The sequence below is a fragment of the Falco punctatus genome (genome assembly GCF_963210335.1).
Source record: "Falco punctatus genome assembly, chromosome: 7".
Lineage (NCBI taxonomy): Eukaryota > Metazoa > Chordata > Aves > Falconiformes > Falconidae > Falco > Falco punctatus.
Genome location: NC_137587.1, coordinates 41671676 through 41693064, shown reverse-complemented (window position 1 = coordinate 41693064; position 21389 = coordinate 41671676). Strand labels below are relative to the sequence as shown.

Below are 21389 nucleotides of genomic sequence, written 5' to 3'. Positions count from 1 at the left end.
CTTAATTTACATTTGGATATTGCGAGGTTAATGCATTATCCTGATGCATCCTTAGTTAATCCTTGGTACTTAAACGGATTTTAGTATTTGATTTGTGTTACTTTACATTTACGTAACACAAAGTGTTTCAAAAGACTATTAAAATTCTGCAAGGAAGTTGAATGCTCCTGTTAAAGATACATGTTAAAACTGCAAGCAATGTACTTGAAATTTACTTTTTTTAACCTTCCAAATTCCACATTTGACCAACCAGTGCTTTCCAGTAGCTGTACAAAAATCCTTTTTCTATTTGGGTAGCCTGCTAGTAGAAAAATCAGCTCTCCTACCTACACAAATCTGTAAGTGTATGCAATTAGGATGTCAAATTCAAATTTGCACTTCAAGCTTTCTCTTTAAAAAAGCAAAGATGACAAATTGCAATGCGTAACTGTATTACAGCGCTCTCTCCACGACAAATGAATGTAAATCACTTCCACACTTAAATTATTTTTAGAAGTGATCAGACCAACCTTTAAAAAAGCCCAGACTGGATGCAGATAGTGACAATAACCCTAGTGAAGTTGCTTATTTTAATCACAAAACATCACTCATTATCTCATGCTCTCCAATCACTTTTGAAATAAGATACCACATGATGCAATGTACCAAGGTCTAATGATGGAGGAGGTAACAGAAAACAATTTTATTTTTAGCCTTACTCTGAAATTAAAGGCGTTGACAGAGTCTGGACGTCTGCCCAACAGGCAGGGTGCTCTAGTTCCTTCAAATGGAGGAGAAAAAACAAAAAGAGGGGAACACCTACCGAAGTGCACTAAGGGCAGAACCGAAATTTTACACTTCATTCCAGCATGGCTCCCATTCAGGACAAACCATGCTCCACAGTTTCATGACTCCCAATTAAAATCTGCTGAAGGACCAGAAAGGCAAGAAAAATTCCTTTCTAAGCATTTCTTCAAAAGTCAAGGCTCTGTGAAAGGTGAAGAGAACTCTTTATCCCTACATTTTTTTAAGAGCCTGTTAGCCTGCAGCATAGTCATCTTCAGAGACAATTCCTGACCCAGTGCTGCTCTGCTGACTTGAGCCGCAGCATCCCAAGATTCTGCCAAAGGCAGTTGTTAAGGAGAAAAATAACACAGCTGGGAGCTCTGCTCCCAAACAGAAAGCTAAATACTAAACAGAAGCTGTGATAGCTCCTTGCAATGACAGCACAATACATCTTCCATATGGGGAGAAGGTGCCAAGGAGGCCTGACTTGCAACCCATGTTTCCACAGATCACCCCCCCTCACAGACCGGGGCACATTTAGGCACTACTAACACCAAATTGGAGAAGGAAAGTCAGCTTTCTCTCTTCAGTGCATTTGAAACGAAGTCATCTTTGCAAGTGACCATACCAGGTGCATGAAGCATCTCAATGGAAGATAGTGCCCTTGGAACCAGAAGCACCAAAAAAGTTTGGAAAGCTCCCATCTAAATGAAGCCACTGAAAATACTTGAAACAATTGTTTCAACTGCCAAAAACAAACTTTGCAACTAGTTAAAGGGAACACCACTGGTTGGCAAACCAGGCCCGACTTGTCAGCAAAGAAGGCCACTGCTGAAGACAGAGTAAGTAGTTTGATAATATCCAGCAGACACTAGTTTCAGGATCTAGAGTTACTGAGCTGAATTTTATTAAAAATGACACAGAGAAGGTTATGAACTGCTATGAGGAAGAAATGAGGGTCATATTTCCTTTGACCACACAGTCTTGTATGTGATCCCAGAGCCTCCAGAACCTGTACTGTGTATCCCTTCTTCTCTAGCACTGTTTATTTAGAGGTCCACTCAAACGGGAAAGGAAATTAAAAAATTTGTTCATTGCTACAGAACAGAACTCTAAAACCTGTATGAATAAATAATCCTTAATCTTGGAATATGTTCACTCTTGCCTGAAATTAATGCTTGGGGTTTTATAGCCATTTCAGTTAGACAGTTTTTATTATTGGAGCTTTTAATATAAGAAAAGATTCCAATTTTATCATAAAAGCAGTTATTTGGTCTAGTTCTAGGTCTCTGCATAGTGACAAAAACCAACAATCACTGAATTGTATGGACTTGACAGATAATGCTAAAGGTAAGAACAGCAGTGCTGGAACATGTCAGCATATGCGCACATGTGTATCTTCTTGGGGGTAGGGGACAAAGGAGGGAGCTTTCACCTCATTCCCTCATCTAAAAGAAAGTATCCAAAGCATTTACAGTCGAAAAAAAATATTAGTGTTTAACAGAACACTTTTACGTTCAGACAATTAATTTCTAAGGGCACTAGTACTTGGTAGCTGTCAAATATGAGAACATACCCAAGATAGTTTAAATGCTTCGGCAATTTTTTAAATATAAAGACAGCTAGTGTTATTTTATTATACCTATATCTCGTAGGTCATGCACCAAGAAAGACAAAATAAGAATGTAACTGGACAGCCCAGTATATGACAACACAGATTATCAGCCCATGTGATGAAAGTCAGCAAACTAAACAACGCCCAACACCACTCACCCTACCCCCCACGCAAAAAACAAGATACTGAACTAATAAAAAAAAAAGCTACCATTAATAAAAAACATATGAAACTTCATGGCTAAGTCAACGTTCAGTTGTTACACAAATCACTGAAATGCATAAGCAAGTTCCAACAGCAAAAAACAAAACATATGATATGATAAAAGGTAGCTACCAGATGCAAACATAGAGAACAGCGGTGAGATCATGCTTCCTCAGCCCCTTCCCATTCCCACAGCTACAATGGCTGTGCTCCACATCCTGTGATGCCGTATCAGACGTACAATTCAACACCCCCAAGTCCCCCCATCTAACCCACAACTACAGCACTTTTGCTTAGCATGATCACATAAGCTTTTTCTTTATGCTTTCCGTCCTTTTAATCAGTCTCAAGAACGCTTTGATTTAATTACTGCCTTTTGTGTTTGTGGAGCTTTGTAGACTGTAGAGGTTATACTCCACTTGGTTAATATTGAGCATATGAAGTTTCTTACCTCCAATATTCTGGATAATTATTGTAGTTGCAACAAGGACCTATAAAAAAAATTGATTTCTTTAGAAAGAGTAAGGATAACTAAAATCGTATGCCTATAGCAGTCATAAAACATATGTATTATCTTAAACAGACCAGATGTAGAAGCAATAACCAGTACTGAAAGGAAGGACATCTCTTTAGTGAAGAGTTTAACACATGGAAACCAACGCAATCTCAAATGAATATAAAAGCAAAAAATCTCCCTGAAAATACCACATTTTCATTCCAAGATGACAAGGTAAGTTGAAATGAAGCCTGTTCTGCAAAGGGTGAGGTTTTTTCAAAAAAAAAAAAAAAAAAAAAAAAAAAAAAAAATCACTGAAAATACATAAGCGCATTCTAACTGGCATCAGGTGAGCACAAATGAAAACAATTATGTACCTCTGAAAAGACAGACAGCAGAGATTTGTACAAGCTACTTCCTCACTCCAAAAACCTGAGTATTTTTAACTGTCATGAATGTCATTATTCTTTTAAACTTGCAATTTAGATAGACCTTTCTTTAGTATCTGTGATTATTCATACTTGACTGATATGGAAGTAGAAATGATCACAGGCTACTCAAATATTTAAGCAAATCCAAAGAATTAACTTCCAACTGGAAAATCCTACAAGTGTCTAAAGTTTACCCAGTGTTTTCAGTTCAGTTCTTAAATAATATAACCATCTAGTACAGTTTTTCTGTTCACCCGCTGCAGCTCTTGATGTAGCAGGACCTGTCTACATGACTGCTACCATTAAGTCAACTTGGAAAAAATTAAGCCACAGTTAAGAGAAGAAAAACAGATTTGTACTTTCGAATAAAATCTGAACAGAGTTGCCATTTTTCCAATTGACGAGTTAGAAATTCATATCAGGTTTTAAACAAACTCAAAGTCAGTTTAAAAGTCACCAAAGGAAGGGGGGGGGGGGGTGAGAAAAGAATTAAAAAATACGGTATCTTTGAGTTTGCCATAGATGGAAATAAATACTTCATGCCTTTGGAAAGGGAGAATAAGCAATCTTCCAATACCAGAAAATCTCCAATCTCACAAATCTCAGAAAAAAACATGTTTGACAGGAAATCACCATAAGGTTGAATAACTGCTCTACTTCGAGAGCAGTTAACCAGCAGTTTACTGTCAGCCTAAGATGCCAGCTCAAGCAAGGTAGTACTACTATAAAAGCAAAGAAAAAAAAAAAAAAAGCCATGTCTGCCTGACTGAAGTGCGGTGCTTTCAGGACAGGATTAGAATTCAGAACGGTTGTGGTAAACTACTGAAGTCTAAAAACCAACAATATCAGTTAAAAGCAATGCATATATTCCTATGGATCTAAAATACAGGACCTAGGAGTTATGAGATTGCAAAATAGAGAAAATAGTTTCAGATAACACAATTAGCAGCACAAAGCACCCACAGGAACAGCAAATCTTGCTTTGGGACATGGCGCAGGCCATTTTCTACCTAAAATATAGGTAATAATTACATTTCTTGTCATGGTCGAGTTCTCAGCCAGCTTACTGTGCTCCATTTTGCAGGCAAGGTTTAAGAAAGGTGTATAAATAAAGGTACTTCAAGAGAGAAAGATAAGTGTTCCAAAAAACGTCAGCTCATCAGGAAAACTTGGTGAACTTTGGTTAATTGTTTTATCAAAACAACAGCTTCCTAACCTAGAAATATTCCAGTGCTCTCCATGCACACTGAAATTAAAAGACCAGATGATTTTTAGCACAAATTATTTAAACTGAAAATTATGAAAAAGTTTGAGGGGGAATATAAAAAATTACTGATGTTGACTATATAATGGAGCTGTGAAATCTCCTTCATTTAAGCTTTTCAGTAACAGATTAGACAAAGATCTGCCAAGAATGGGTTACGTATGTTTAGCCCTGCTTCAGAGCAAAGGCAGACTAAATCACATTTAATATCTCCTTAAGATTTACATTTCTGACTTCTGCATCTAATGGCTTGTGGTTAATGCGTACAGAACAGCTCCTGCAAACAATAATTTCATACCTTACTAATATCAAGGTTTATTATCTCTTGAGGTTGATCACATCTTAACTTTGATCGATAAATATTGATCCTCACAGACTACTCTCGTATCTGCTTATTAATGCAAATGGAATTCTTACAAACACCCAATAGCTCAGATTTAATTCTCAGTGACATTATAACAGAAGAAATTAGACTCTAGTCTATTAACCAGAACTGATTTTTTTAAAAAAAAGGGTACGTTGTTTCAGTAAACCATTAAAACCGCACTTCTGTGTGGTAAAATCTGCTTTTAGTATCATACACAGAACACAGAAACACAGAACACATATATTAAATGTGGAGTATTCACAAGTAGTATTTCCTGTGCACCCAGTATTACAGGACAACATTATCTATTAGGAAAAAAAAAGATTCAGTACACACTACTAAAAAGGCAAGGCTTACGTTTTGGTTAGTCCTATACCAAGAATGGCTAGTTCACTGGTGGGTTTTTTGCTTTGTTTTGCATCACGACGTAACACAACAACTAAGGAACGTTCATCTGAACAGTTTATTAAACAGAACAAAAAAATTAACATGCATATAAACAGACTCTCATTTGTTCCTATTGTGGAAACTACCTAAAAGACAAACACTTATCTTAGATCTCTCTTAAATGCTAGAACACCAACAGTAAAACTTGCCTTTCTCTGAACAGTTTACAGCAGAAGTACGACAGGACTCTTAACAAACCTGAAACAGATTGCTGAGCCGACTTGACAACAATGCCAGTGAACATATATTTGTACATAACACTAAAAAAAAATGAACACACTGACAGGAAAGTATCACAAAATCTTGCATTTAAGGAACATCTACTTTACAGTTAATTAAAGTTTAGGCTTCCACAGACTAGACACACTAACTGAAACATAACAGATGTATGTCAGAAGCACGAGATCAAGAAGAAAAACACACGGTCAAAAATACTCACCTTTCCAGTTGATCCAAATGCAAACAGGCCAAGGTCTTCATAAGAAGTGACAGCTGTTAGTAAGAACAAAAAAAAAAAAAAAAAAAACAGAAAAAAGCTGAAATATTTATACCTTTATACCTTTAAAATCACTTGAAAGCTCTAGCTTTGCCTTTTTTCCCCTTTTTAAATGCACGTAATTCAGGACAGAATTAAAAAAAGAGTATTTTATAGTATTTTTTATTTACAAAATAGCTTTTATATACACCTGTACTTCTGCTACAAAATACAGATATATGCTCAACCATTCAGAAACTCTCCAGAAACTCAATTTTAATATTAAAAATAGTAGTATTTTTTTAATAATAATACATTAATGGCAAATTGCCTTCTCCCAAAGATTTTTCCAAGTAATATTATAGGTGAAGAATTCGGAAGTAGCTTCAACGATTTGGTATCAGATATTCCCACATTTAATTTGTTAAGAGGGTACACTTCTTTTTTTAATGAAGATAAAAGAATCCATTTTCATCTTTCTATGAATACATACATCAATCACCATCTTACCAGCAGTTAAAAATTCAGCACTATTTATTTTCAAGACAGCTGAAGGTAAACTCCTTCCTGGGATGAAATCTATTATTAAAAAAAACCAAAACCAAAACACACTCAAGCAAAACAAAACAAAAATCCTGCCCTTACCTGCACCTGACTTACATAATCACATTAAAATAGCCTGTGGTTTCCTGTATGCTTTTGTTGAGTTTTAGATGAAGCTCACTTCTAATATTGCTGGTAATTCAAACCAATCCCTTCTCATAAAGAAGGAAGTCATATTAAAGTCTTTCATTGTTGCTCTGTATTTTGTTATTAGAAACTCAAGCAATATCAAAAAGATTAAAGTTTTCTGAGAAATACCACTCACTTTCTCCATATATAATAAAACGGTCTGCAGTTGTAAATGCCTCAAAGGGCAAAAACAATCTCAAAACCCACGTAATTTTATTGTCACACCGCTTGCTTCCTCTTCCTTGGTTCTGCTTGGTGCACTACTGGTTCGACTCCTGTCACATCTTAATTTAGGGCCCAGCCCTGCGATTTGAGCTGCTGGGGGCAGACCTTCACACCTGAGTGAAGTCCCACTGAAGTAAATGGAAGGAGACATGGGAGACAGGCGATTTATAGAGATCAAATGACAGGACTGGAGCCTCTGACTGCCAACTGCCCAAGCTTAGGCAGTTTTATTTTACTAAAGTTCTGCACACAATCAGATCAATATTCCGGGGGGGGGGGGGGGGGGGGGGGAAGGAAAAAAATAAAAAAATCCCCCACATTTCCATTACATTTTTCATATGATCTTCTCAAGGGCAATGTTTCCTGTTCTGCTCTACTAGGGACATCAATATGCTGTAAAAAAATCAGCTCTCGGCATAAACCTGGGTTAATCTCTTACAACTGCTATTACACTGACAAGTTATATACAAATATAATTAAAACAAGCAGTACATCTTACTAGATTTTACCCTGTATTTTTCATAGATTTCTATTTATAAAATTGTTGATCACAAAAAAAAATAATTTTAGAAGACCATTTACAATGGCATAAAAAACCCAGAACCAAAACACAGTAAAATGTTAAACATATTTAGCAGAGTTGGTTTTACCACATGGGAACAAATACACAACACACACATATGAGGAGTTACCAACAAAGAGAACAAAACTTTCCACACAATTCCAAAACAGCAATATGAAACCTTAGAATATTTTCTGTAGTAACTCTTGTCTCTGTAATCAATTTAGCCCTGTGAATACTGGGAAGTCCTAATACTCGAGACTACTTTTGCAATTTCAAGAATATATAGAAGAAAATACTAAGAACAATTGATATAAAGATAAGTTCTGCCTGTGGTTTGATTTCTGTTACATTATTAACATTAAATGGAAATCATCCGTTTAAATGCAAAATGAAATTGGCAAGTATAGTAGGAGCAATACTTATGACCAACTCATAAAATGAAAAGAAAAACAAGCCACTAAACTTCAAAGTACATCCCACATAAATTTCCAATTCCTCTGCTTTACAGAGTAAGCTTAGCCTTTTGTCAGCCTCATCTCCAAAAAAACATAGGTCGTACTAAACACCCGGAGAAAACATTGTCTCAACTAACGCAAATCTTAACACCTGACATGAGGGAATATTGTGGGGTTTTTTGCCAAGCCTTTTGGTCTACACAAATAATTTGATTTTGTCAAAGTCCAGACCAACATAATTTAAAAGTTGAAGACACTTCTTTATTTTTAAATTACAAATGAAATACCTGTGCTTAATAAATCCTGGTCTGTCTTTAGAATGGAATTAATATTGGAACTTTCTCTCCAGAAGGTATTTTATAGATCAGCTCTTTCCTAAGATTACTTTAATGATTTGAATACCTGAATGAGTAGTTTACAAACACTTTCACAGGTTTTTCTTCTTCTGCCTTTAAATTTTTCTAGCTCATCTTTTAATAAAATAACTAAAATTTCTTCCCAATTCATTGCCATGGATTAAGCTTAATACTGTAACATGGTTCACAAATGCATGTAGGTTTTATCAAGAAAAACGTTCAATTATCTGCTTTGGAAGCAAACGTACACAGACTTTACTTTGTTGAGGCACAACGGGTCATATTTCTCACTTTTAAAAGGCAACATTCCAAGGAAAAACCTGGAATGCTATCTAACATTTAATTACTTCAATAATTTACAAGAATTATAGAAAATATAATCAGAGAGAAATCTTTAAAAAAAATTGAAACAGAAAGCCGTAAATCCAGCAAACATTTCTAGACATAGTTCTGGTGTTTGTACTACCTGTCAGCATTAGGCGATAACTAATTATTAACTGTAAAGTGCTGGTTTCAGACAAGAGAAATACTTAGTCCTGTCACTTCAGTGGTATTCCTTGCTGTCGGTTGTGTGTATTTTAAAAAATGCGTTCTCAAGGTGGACTGCTGCCTTTGGTCAATAACTGAGGAGTAAAACCATTCCTGTATATTGGGTCTAAGTTCCTAACAACAAAACTTTTCTTACTTCTAAAAGTTTAAAACCTTAGTTTTCCCCTCTCAATAGCAGTTCTTTTGCAAGGATCTCTTTGATTGTTATTCAGCCAGATAACAACATAATACCACTTAGTGTCTATGCAATACAGAACTTTTCAGCTTCAAGTAACAGGCAAACAAAGATCAAATTACTTCAAGTTCCCCCTTTTTTTTGCTTCTTTACAGCTACTTATTTCAGGTTCTGGTTCCTTTATAACAAGCAGAGCTCCAAGAAGAGAAAGAAATTACCACAGACTTCGCCCCAGATCACCAAGCAGCCAACAATAACAATCATAAAAGTAACCCTACCTCTGAAGAATATTTTTTAAGAATGTATGAAGAAGATCGCTCAACAGGTGAGGACAGGAGCAGCAGATCTAAGAAGAATCAGGAAGCAATCATCTGAGACCAAAGCTAGCTACAGAAAACAAAGCCAGTAAGGAAAGAAGTGGAAGCTTTCTCCCACCACCTTTGAAAAGAGAGGAAAACAGATGAGAGGGAAACAATAACCAGGAGACTGAAAGAGATGGAGATTTCTGGCTATAACTCGTATCTTTGTGTATGATAAGTCAAGAAAATAGTCAGTTGTTTCAGTATCAATTAAAAGAAACAAAAACATTAGCAGATTAGATTGCAGATATTAGAATCTACTGTTTGAACATTCTCAAAGCAGTGTTGAAGGACTGTCTTCTGACAGTGACAGCAACGTGACTACTCATTCAGTGTCAAAAAAGCTGTAAACACCTACATCTATAAAGTGCCACAAGAATTACAATAATCCACTACAATTACAACACCTGAAAGGTATCCCTTTCAAACCATAAAGAAAATATGTATTACAAGTAGAAGATTCAGTGTCTGCTATTTTATTGCTATTAAGCCTTCACTGAAGGCAACCACACACACTGAAGTAGCACAGCTCAGCCAGCACCAAAATAATTTTGCTACAAAAATACAGGATCTATCTTTTTGGAAAGATGAAAGAGGCATTTTGAAAAAATTAAAGCTGAAAATCTAGAAACTGGTCAGTCTGGCACTGACTTTTCATAAGAAGTTTCCAAACTGTATTTTTAAATGGCAAATAGTAATCATTAAAAATGTTAACTATTTCAACATCAGTGAACCACGCACAGCTATCTGTTTACATGCTGTTAATTATAGTAATTATACTGGGTCATGTCTTTGTGATATAGGTGAGGAAGTATTTCAGAGATCACTGTTAGTCAAGTCCTCTTCACTTACCAGTCTGGGTGCACATACTGAGCAGAAGAAATACAGAGTAAGTCGCAAGGCTGGCAACAATCAGCAGCAAGATACTAAAGAACACAAAATACTCAGTTACAGCACTTTTACCATACACAGTACCATACACAATCTATCTTTCAGAATGCTACTTTTGCAAGAAGTAAGCTACCACAAGACAATTTCCTCATTTTTATGGCTTGTATCTGCAGACTATGGTTCATATGGTCTCTGACCTTCCCAATACTTGAAGTTCCGCTTCTTCTTACATTGTTCACCAAAGCAGATTGTATACTACACAGAGTAAAGGCCTGATATATGAATTACAAAGAGGATATAAACACAGGAGTTTGTATACATACACACAGACAAATATGCATCTTCTAATGAAATAAATCTAATGCTTAGAAAATGGTAAAAGTAACACTTCTGATGACCTTGGCCCTGTTATCCATAGGTCAGCATGTACAACATGCAGAAGTGCAAACAAAAGCACAAGTGGATTCACATTTTTCAGTAACGCAGCCATCGTACTCTAGAAGGCCCATTACTGGAACTAAAGGAGATAGCAGTTTGGGAATGTAAATATCAGTCTATTAGGAGTAATGGCCAAAAACTTGCCACCATGTGGCAATTTAATGCAATGTCTGGGCAGTACTTACGTTAGGCCAGATTTGGATGACTAAACCAGAGAAGGAAGATCTTATTCAACAATGCTGAAAAGCACAAGCTATTTATTTCTTCCTCAGCTTTTGCACAGGAGTCTTAGTAATCAATTTTTGTTCCATTTAAAGCTACAAGCTGAGTTTAAAAATAGGTGTACGTAAAAACCAACTTACCTAAACCCCATGATCCCTGTGTTGGCCATAGCATAGGATAAGCCAAGTATCCCACTTCCCATGATGGCATTCATTAAATTAAATACTGAGAAACCAAAGGAAGAACCACGACTAGGAGGATTCTGTAAAAAGGGCAGAACAAAGTACAGTTAGTGCAAGAGGTGTCTTGGTCTTTCATAGGCGGAAACTGAAGGGAGGGGGAGACAGTCAACTTTTCCTTCCTTCATTAGTAAATCCCTTTTCTCGTTCTATGCCCACGCAAGCCCTCGTGCACACACGATCACACGACGCTGTCCCGTAAGGATCTCAAGACGCCTACAACTCTGAGTACAGGGATAGCAGAGCGCAACCAGCGAGCGGCTAGATACAAAGCTCGGAAGCAAGCAGCCCCCGGCCCTCCGAGGGGCGAGCAGCTGGGCAAATGGCAGCGGTTCAGTAGTCGAGGACCGAAACGGGCCAGAAGCGGCACCGGGACCAGCTGTTCAGCTTCAGGGGCCCGGCGCAGCCCCGCGCCCCCCCCAGCCCCCGCCCGGACCCTCCCGCCGCCCTCGCCAGGTACCACCCCCCGGGCGCCGGCCCTCACGGAGCCACCCGCAGCGCCCGCCCTCCGCCGAGCTCCATCCACCCGCCCGACCTTCGAGCCCGAGGCCCCGCGCCCCCCCGCACTTCTCCTCACAACCGAGCGTGGCCGGGGCAGCCAACCCCGCAAGCTCCCGCCCCGGGAGCCGCCGCGCCGCGGGGCCGCGCTGGGGGAAAGCGCGGGAAGCCGAGTCCGCCCCGCGCCGCAGCCCCCTCAGGGCGCTCCCCTCCCCGCCGCCCCTCACACGCACGCTGCCCGGCGGCGGCGGCAGCAGCGGGGCGGACTCCCCGTCCTCGTCCGCCTCCTCCTGCTGCTGCTGCTGCTCGCGGGCGGACAGGTACCAGCCCCGCTCGGCCAGGAGCCGCCCGGCCCCCCGCTGCGCCGGCGCCATGGCACCCCGCGCCCCGCCGCCTCGCCTCTGAGGGGAACGCCGCCGGGGGGCGGGGCCGCGGGGCCGTGGAGGGGGCGGGGCTGGAGCGGCTGCCCCGCCCTCCCGCTCGGCGCGGCCACACGGAGCGGCGCGGCGTCACGGAGCGTTGGTGACGTGCGAGGCCGCCGGCGCTCGGCATGAGGTGAGGGCTGGGGGGCTGGGGGGCCGGTAGCTGTAGCAACGGGGTGGCTCCGGCTGCGGCCTGCGTGCGGGGCGGCCCGGCCCCGCAGCCCCCGGGCGGGCCCGCTCACCTCCGGCCAGCGGCGGGCGGCCCAGGCTGCGGCGGGCCTGCCTGAGGCGGCGGCTGCCAGCGGGGCTCCCCTCAGGGGCGAGCGGTGAGGCCCCCGCCACGGATCCCCCCGGCGACGGTCCCTTCCCCGGGTGAGGCCTGACCGGCGCCTCCCCGGCCCGCCCGGGGGTGCGTGCGCGGTGCCTAGTGTTGCTGGGGGAGCTGGGCCGAGCCGCAGCCCCCGGCCCCTGATTCACCTCAGGTCACTGAGGGATGAACGGGGCAAGCGGGGATGTCGGTCGGGAGGAAAGGCAGGCCTGCCCTGGGCACTTGGGGAAGATGCCGGCCCTCACGGCAGCGTGGCGGCGGTGACCTCCCCCCGGACCCGGCGTGGGGCTCGCCTAGGACCGAGAAGCCTGCGCGAACTAGGCCCGCAGTTTCCAGCTAGAAGGGGAATACCTAAGAAAAACACCGGGGTGCACTGGCCTCTGGATGAAGGATTTCTCCTCTCTAGCAGATGTGAAGAATGTGATGTTTATTTTTTGAGTCAGCAGGGAAAAGGAGGTGTGCTTTGCCAAAAGCTTGGCTCAGGGAAATGAACTGGCTGGGAGATGCAGGGAGTCCCAGCAAGGAGCTGGGATTTGTGGGGGAGGGAGGATGGGAGCAGTGGCAGCTTTGCTAGGGCTCGGATCTGGCATCTTTTCTTAAGAAGAGACCGCATGGCTCCTTGTGCTGAAGGAGGGCAGTGGCCTGTACGTTGGAGTGCAGATGTCTGAGGCAGGCAAAAGAGCTGGTTTCCTTTCAGAGCTAGTTTGCACCTTTCCTATCAACCCCCAGTCTTAAAACAAACATCCCAAGAAGTCAGGAGAAATGTCAGCCTCCAGCACTACCTAATCATTGGTTCCTGCCTAGGAGCGGCCGATGCAGAGTCAGGAAATTTGTGCCCCGTTGAGACTGTCTCTACTCAGGGAAATCATGTAGACAGAGAAGCATAAAGCTACTTTTCAAGTCCCTATCCTATGAATGAACTGTGGAGAGGGGTTCAGTCGCTTGAGCGGACATTAGTAATGCTTCCTCGTTCCTTTAGGGGAATTCTGCATTTAATTCATGGTGTTTCTGGCATACAGCTCATGGAGCAAAGATGCTACAGTGTATAACACCTTACCGCTGGGGTACAGGAGGCAGAAATTGCTGAAGAGTGATTATGACTACTGTTGCTAATAACCGTTTTCTAGCAACCACTGCTTGGTGATTAATTTTATCAGAGACAGAAGGGATCCAACAGTAGGATCAAGACAATAGAAAACTCTCCATTTGGCTTACTGGGATTAATACCACTTTTATTAGAACAAAGAGAGGTCATTGGTTTTTCGGCAGGAGGGGATTATCTCACTGATTAAAGTTAGTGTTTAAGTCAAAAAATACATTTGCAAAAGGACAGAAATTTGTAGTACATAATTCATAACAAAGGCCTTTAGTAAACTGTTGTGAATTGTTTCATACAGATGGAAATTCTAGTTTAAGAGAACAGCAAATCCATGTGATTTGCAGCCTTTTTAATGGAATGATTACATAACGTGTATAAAATGAATAATTTTTCTTCTAGGACTTTATGGAGATTTGGATACTCTGCCAGACTACTGAAAACTAATCATTTTAGGACAGCTGCATCAAATACATCATTTCCAGCAGTTTGGATTCTATCAGCACAATATTCTGGCAGAATACCTGGTCTCTTTTTAGTAGTTAAAAAAAATAGGTTTTTTACAATGCCTGAAACCGTGGAGGATAAAGCTAATCTAGAACTGTATTCACCACATCCTGAAGTGCGTGGGATGACACTACTCGACAGAGAAGCTTTTAAAAGGACAGTCGTTGTTCCAGTTCTTAAAGTCAAGAAAGAAATTGTAAATACTGTGCTGAAGTCTCTAAAACATACGGTACTACAGCGTCCTGGTCTAAAGCGAGTGGCTGAGGATCCAGAAGATGGGGACAGTAGACTTGTTATTCTGGATCCTCATAAAATACCAGGATTCTCGTTGGGAGAATCGGAGCAAGAGATATTAAAAGAGCTTAATGTTTGTCCTGAGGTGTCCAAGTATAACTTGGAGCTGACTTACGAGAATTTCAAGTCGGAAGAGATCCTACGAGCAGTCCTTCCTGAAGGTCAAGAAGTCACCTCTGGATTTAGCCGTGTTGGTCACATAGCTCATTTGAATCTTAGAGATCATCAGCTACCGTACAGACATTTGATTGGTAGGTAAAATGACTCTTCTCAGAAAAGTAATTAATGTAGTTTGTATATTGCTTAAAAGATATTTCAACAATTATTCTACTGATAAACTATTATTTGTACAAAGTAAACTTTTGAGCACTATTCATTGCTTTATATTTTGACTTTAAATAGCTTTGTGCGGATGGTGTAGCTGTGCACAAAAGGCACAGTTGCCTCCTCTTTCAGTAACTGGTCTCACTTCACTGAGCATTGGGTCAGGGTAAAGTATGCACCTTAGAAAGATGTCACATCTGCAACTGTGAATTATTAGAGGAGGGTTATTCTAATATGTGCTTACTTTTGTTAATTTCACAGTAAGCAGCAATGTTTGTGTCTCTTGTAGAACATCAAAGGTTGTCGTCCTTTAACCGGAATAACTTTTGCCCTCTCTTTCAGGCCAGGTTATAATTGACAAGAATCCAGGAATCACCTGTGTAGTGAATAAAACCAATATTATTGACAGCACATACAGAAATTTTCAAATGGAAGTGCTCGCTGGAGAGGGCAACCTGATAACCAAGGTACAGGGTGTTTTCCCCTTTTATTTTAAATTTAATAAGCTGAAACTCAAAGGCATCTACTGGAAAGATGTGGAGACAGTATTGCGACCATTCCTTTGCACAGGGCCCCTCCTGATACCTGTTTTACAGTGTAAGAGTCAGCATTTAGTTCTACATTCATTTGTCATGGTCTGCCAAGAGCAAACTCACAACCATAGGGATCGTGAAGATACATATTCTTTCAAGTTCATAGCCTAGATTTTAATGATATGTAAAAGCAGTGAAGTAAAGGTTTCTTACAGGGATACTAATTAGAAACTTGTAGCAGGGGACGTTTCTGGCTCTAAAGCCAAAACACTTCGTGGTTTTGAGCTAAGAAAATGCAGTTTCTTAATTTCACCAAGCCTAGCACAGTGGCTGGTACAGAATGTAAGGCTGTGTTTTTAAATCTCACTGGCTTTGCAGCTTAGGCAAGATTTTGCCTATGGCTTTTTTCCTTTTCTGTCAGCAGCAAGACAGACCTCATCTCTCCTCTGTTTTGACATTTTTCAGGTGTAAAGCACTATGTAACTGCCAAGTATTCTTCATGTAGGGTTTCTTGTCTTTAGCTGGAAACTTGGCCACTGGTTCGACAAAAAAATACTTTTCCTAACTCTTAGTAGCTTTATACTTTTAGAAAACATTAGAGTACTAAATAAAAAGTTGAGTAGTGTGGTAGAACATCTTGTACGTGCACAGATAAGGCATTTGAATTGACAAGGCAGAAGTGACAATCAAATATTACGCAGATGGTATTAGCTCATTGAGCATACATCTAGCATACCACTGAGCTGCATACCGAGGAGTGCAGATACACACTGCAGCATGTTTCTTGCTGGCGAAGTAAATGATGCAGTGATTTGGATCTGCAGTTACTTACTTCAGTCACACAATTCAAGTGGGGTGCAAAGTATTATCTTGCATCCCGTTCTCATCTGAATAAATACTCTTTCTTTTTAGGTCTGTTCTTAAGATAGTGGTCATCCCAAAGTTTGGGTTTGGATTAGTTTCCAGACTCTTGTCACCTTGAGAGATAAAATACAGTATTTTTTTCAAACTGCAGAATTCAAGGCTCCCAGTTGCTTTGAATTTGTCTGGCTGTTGCCATTCTTGCACTGTATCATTTTCAGACGCTTATTTACTATGTGGCCTCTGCTAAGAAGGGTTGAGCCATCTTCCCAAGATCTGCTTTCAATAAAGGAGTTGTCAGCCAGCCACAAAGCTCTTGAAAAGCCTCAGATATTTTTTTTTTTACGGTCATTTTAAGTTTCTGCTTTATTTCCACCGGGTGATTGAGAGATGCATAAGCCGGCCACCTGGATTGACAGTTGGAACATTCCTTATAGCTATTTCTGATGAGTAGATCTGTTTATGCAAGATTCATGGGACAAATGTCAATGTACACATTAATTTTTGATAAAGCACCTTGGGTTTTAGCTGTCTTAATTACTGATAATGCTTAAACATGCCTGGAATTTGAACACATGAGGCTTAAGCAAGTGTTTTGGACTTTCAGGTCAAAGAAAATAATATTGCATATGAATTGGACTTTTCTAAAGTCTACTGGAACCCACGTCTTTCCACAGAACACAGCCGCATTGTTGAGCTTTTAAAGCCCAGTGATGTCCTTTTCGATGTCTTTGCTGGGATCGGACCTTTTGCTATTCCAGCAGCAAAGAAAAAGTGCCATGTATTTGCAAATGATCTCAATCCTGAATCCTACAACTGGCTCCTGCACAACTGCAAACTAAACAAAGTAGACAACAAAATAAAAGCGTTCAATATGGATGGCAGGGACTTCCTCCTGGGGCCAGTAAGAGAAGAACTAAGTAAAGAGCTCCCACTTCTGAAAGAAGAACCGAAAACCTCTTTTCATATAGTCATGAATTTGCCAGCTTTGGCTATTGAATTTCTAGATGTTTTCAGGCATCTCTTAGTTGGAGAGCCGTGCAGCACTGCTGGCCTTCCCATGGTGCACTGCTACGGTTTCTCCAAACATGATGACCCAGCCAAAGATATTCAAGAACGAGCTGAAGCTTCGCTGGGAACCTCCTTGGATGGACGCTGTTCTACTCACCTGGTTAGAAATGTTGCACCAAACAAGGAGATGCTGTGCATTAGTTTCCAGATTCCAGCAGATGTGCTGTACAAGAGGCCCTGCCCTGATGAAGGTAAGCAACAAGCCTCCTGCGTGGTGCTTGGATTACAGACTACACCTTTTACTGTCTCGGGCTGGTCCCACCTTGTCAGCCCTGTGGGACACTCCAGACATGTGACAGCGATTCTGTGTTTGGTTGTGAGCTCAGAGGTGGCTGACAGGACTGAGCGCCTACACGTGTGCAGCAGCTGTGCAGGGCTTCATGCGCTCTGGGTAACAGCGGTCTGCTCCTCTGATCCCAGCATGAGCCTCCACAGAAAAAGTGGACTGGATAGGATCATCCCACAGGCCATAGACCAGGCCTTCATGCCTCAGATTGCATACTGGGGGAGGATGGGGTATCTAACGCCAAGCACACATTTCTGTTCACTAAATACATAAGAACTGGAGCTTCGTTTTCACCCAGGGTGGAGCAGCATACTTCCAAGTGGCTGATCCCAGTTCTAACCTTCTCCCTTATGCTTGCATGGACTTAGATTAGGTCTGGAGTCACTACGTCAGCAGAATTGGGTTCTGTACAATTTAATTGAGAAACAGGTATCCTTAGAGATCTTTAATGCCGAATATATATATATATATATATATTACACAATTGGTCATTTATTTCTTGAAGTACTCATAGAGGCTAGTTTGTGATTTTGGACTTTCTGCTGCCTGACGGGGGAGGAGACAGGAGAAGCTTTCAGTCTGCAGTTACATGGGCTGGAGGAACAAAGATTTTGATAAAGTTTTAATGCCATGAATCTTATTTTTGCGCTGTTGTTGGGTAGCACTGAGATGTAGGTCAAAGTGTAGCTCAGTACAGGTTTTTTGAAAGTCTTTTTTGGCATTTAGTAAAGACCCCCCCCATTACTGCTGTAAGTTTTCATTTGTGACTGTTAATCCTGATTTTAACTCTCATCTCTTCCTGTTAAATCCTGTGGTACGCGGCTTGTGGTTTAGTTCAGTCTGGTTACTGTACATTACATAGCTTACTTTTTCTAACTTTCTTCCAGGAAAACCAGCCTCTAAACGCCTGCGTGCCAGCAAAGATTCTTCTGAAGAAAAGTTGCTGAGCTGAAGACTTCAAGAGTTATGGCAACTACCTTAGTAGTTTGCGTAAGGTATACTTAGGTTACCTCTGGTTTACCCCATGAATTATTTGAAGCATACCTGTGTTGCCCATCTCAGGTGCCAAGATGTGATGTGTGTTGCAGCTTTCCTTTGTCAGCCTTGATTCCTGCATTTACCTTTTTTTAACTGTGAGATCGATAGGCAGATTAAAATTGTTACTAAAAAGAATTAAACTTTGCTTTTTTGTAACAAATGTGTTTTGGTACTTTTTTGCTCTCTATTTTTTCAAACTCCATGATAACTCGGTGACACAGATTAGGATAGATTTTGCCATGTCATTTTGATACTGGGCAGTTTGTGGTGAGATAGATTTTTGTATTTTGTCAGTTCTAGCAAGATGACTTTGTAATAACCTGTGCATTGGATTCTCCCTAACAAATGATTTTGGTGTTTAAGACTATTGGATTACTGTTAGCAGATGCACAAACAGCTCTCGTGTAAGCAAGGTAACCTTTCAAAAACTTCACCCAAGATACAAAAAGGCCCAAATAGCCATATATACTTGTTCCTAGGCTTTTGAGTAATAAATGCTTTTTAACACTGAGATTTAGTTGGGGATTAGTTGACTTCTAACTTAAGTGTTTGCCCACCATTAAAGCAGGAAGTACTGAAGGCCATTTGCACATTTGCAGATGAAGTACATGCTTGCATTGAAGCGCTAGACTGAAAACCAGTACCCGGCTGAACAGTCCTGTCTTGAGACTGCGTCCCCCTGTGGCTTTTGTGCCTCTGCTGCCTCCCAGCTTTCCCCCTACCTCTCTGACTGCTCCTCTGCTGCAGTCACTGGATGATCCCTCTGACTGGCTGCTTGTATTCTGCAGGGATTTGAAAAGCCTCTGTCTCTGGTTTCTTTTTCTTGCCCATCCAAACTATTGTTGGGCAATGTCAACCACAAATAGTTTATTTGGACAGAGAACTCGGATCACCCTGTTGGTTTCAGCTATCTTCCTTCAGTCCAAGTTCAGAGCTCACGGCTGGCCACTCAGTTACCAGATGTCTCTTACCCTCCCTGGCTCTGCTGCTGTGGCTCCATCACTGGGGCCTGCAACCTGATGTCTTGGTTCTCACCCAAACAACTGCTAAGGCCTGTGGATTTGTTTTGCTCACGGCTCTGTGTGACAGCCCTTCCCTTGGCTTACACGGCCAGTGCTTTTTAGCAAGCCTTCACAGCCTGGTACCACTGGATCGTTTTTAGCAAACCAGGGGGAAAAAAAAATCATCATGACTCACTTGTACTATCTGGAAAGCTGCTGTGCAGATTACCTCCCTGGCCTGCTGCTCCAGCCCGAGCATTCCCCCACTGGCCTTTAAAATGGTATCTCAACAGCTTTAACCTATTTGTCCTCACCATCAGTGACAGGCACATCGTATCCTCTCCCTACCAGTCACTGCTCTTCTACGAGCAAGTGCTGGACTCTTGCCTCCAGCCTTTGATGCTATCTGCTGTCTGTTACATTCTCTAACACCACTGTGTGCTTCCCTACCGCTGCCCTGCGGATTTCCCATAAACATTCAAAAGCTGCTCTTGTTCTTCAGAGCCCTCCCTAAACACTGCTGTAGCGCTAAGGCCCCTGACCGTTCTGGAATGATCCATGCTAACACACCTGCGTACTGCCAGAGACCGCAGGTCCCTTTGTACTCATTGCCTCAGTCCAAATTCAGGGGTTCTTGGCCCTACTGCACTAACAGAGACCTGGCTGCGATCGTCATTTCTGTGTTATGCAAGTCAACTACCTAACTCTGATTTTCAGCATGTGACTTGCATATTGCAGGGCAGGGCAGTTCTTGGTTCTTACAAGTTTTGCTCACTTACGGGTAGCAGTATAACTTTAGATGCAAGTCAACAGATCATATGCAGCTACTGCAGTAACCGGGGGTTTCTGTATTTTTCTGTGCAATTGCCACTTCTGCGTATAACCCTTCCACATGAAATAGCAAACAACAGCCAACATACACACAAGTTACATAAGAATATTTAAATCATCTATATTAATAGGCATATGCAGTTCTGCATTCATTAGCGCAACAATCTGAGGCTTTACAAACCGAAAACGAAGCAGGTCATCGGTGAGGTGTACCTTACTGGGTGAGCCCGAAATAGTGAAGACTCCCCTGGCTGCTGCTACTTCCTGCCAGGGTCCCGAGCTGAATCCCAGGAGGACCGCTGCTATTGCTGCTATCGCATCTGGGAACAGAGGAGAGGCTGTCAGCCATCTGTGACGGAGGAAGGAACTCCCACAGCTTCTGGCTGCTAGAGAAACCGTCAGCTAAGCCCTGGTGGCGGCCATCTACTATGAGTGAGGGAAGGGACAAATAAAGGGCACCTGAGAGGGCAGGAGGAAGGACGCCAGGTGGGAAGCAGCACTCGTCTCGGGGCTGAACTACCACACAAGTGCGAGTGTATGAGTGGCCTCTCACATGCGCCACACGGCTGAGCCTTACAACACCCAGTGATGGGCTTTCTGTCTGCAGCCAGGCCACCTGCCCCTGGCAGGGAGCAGTACTCCACAGGCTACAAATCTTTTCTACACCTGTGCCTCGTGCATAATATTACCTGCCAGCAACTATTCTGGGCACAAACAGCAGGGTTTCAGGGAAAAGGCAATGGAGATGTTGGTGCCTCCCTCCCCTTAATAAAGGAAGCATCAAGTCTGGAATAGAGCTTACTCTTTATTACAACATAGAAAAAATACATTCATTTAATACACTTCCCAGAGCAGCATTCCAACAGCTATTAAGGGATGACCCATAAAACGGGGTCCCGGCTTTACTGCAGAGGCGCTTGCTGTCCTGAGCAGTTTCCAGTCTCCTGCAGTTCATATACACCCGTGGCAAAGGCCAGTTCGGCTGCAGGAAGCCCATCTCGGCCACGTTAGTCCACGTTCCACTACAGG

General features: G+C 41.8%; 3 protein-coding genes across 8 annotated transcripts in view; 1 reads left to right on the top strand and 2 right to left on the bottom strand.

The window, feature by feature from the left end:
• Positions 1-12323, bottom strand: part of SLC38A6 (solute carrier family 38 member 6) — a 45740-nt gene extending 33417 nt beyond the window's left edge. For 2 of the 4 annotated variants that reach the window (XM_080394904.1, XM_080394907.1), the window contains exons 1-5: positions 12093-12323; positions 11172-11293; positions 10333-10406; positions 6029-6081; positions 3036-3075 (exon numbers count right to left, since the gene is read on the bottom strand). In XM_080394904.1, coding sequence (XP_080251030.1) covers positions 3036-3075; positions 6029-6081; positions 10333-10406; positions 11172-11293; positions 12093-12320 — 517 coding nt within the window. In that variant the 5' untranslated portion in view covers positions 12321-12323. Of the gene's footprint in view, positions 1-3035; positions 3076-6028; positions 6082-10332; positions 10407-11171; positions 11294-11995 lie in introns of all 4 variants that reach the window. The other 2 variants (XM_080394905.1, XM_080394906.1) reach the window with 2 other exon arrangements.
• On the top strand, positions 12218-20567 carry TRMT5 (tRNA methyltransferase 5). 3 transcript variants are annotated; one of them, XM_080394902.1, is made up of 5 exons: positions 12218-12323; positions 14017-14666; positions 15082-15206; positions 16741-17395; positions 18378-20567. In XM_080394902.1, the coding sequence occupies exons 1-5, from the start codon at positions 12319-12321 to the stop codon at positions 18440-18442; spliced, it is 1500 nt and encodes a 499-aa protein (XP_080251028.1). In that variant the 5' UTR covers positions 12218-12318; the 3' UTR covers positions 18443-20567. The 3 variants fall into 3 exon arrangements, with proteins under 3 accessions (XP_080251028.1, XP_080251029.1, XP_080251027.1); XM_080394903.1 differs by lacking the exon at positions 12218-12323 and adding an exon at positions 12343-12974; XM_080394901.1 differs by lacking the exon at positions 12218-12323 and having other exon boundaries at positions 12988-14666.
• A 585-nt stretch (positions 20568-21152) lies between these two features.
• Positions 21153-21389, bottom strand: part of MNAT1 (MNAT1 component of CDK activating kinase) — a 124215-nt gene continuing 123978 nt past the window's right edge. The window contains exon 9 of the transcript XR_013929370.1: positions 21153-21382. The gene's annotated coding sequence lies outside the window, so the exon portion shown is untranslated. The remainder of the gene's footprint in view (positions 21383-21389) is intronic.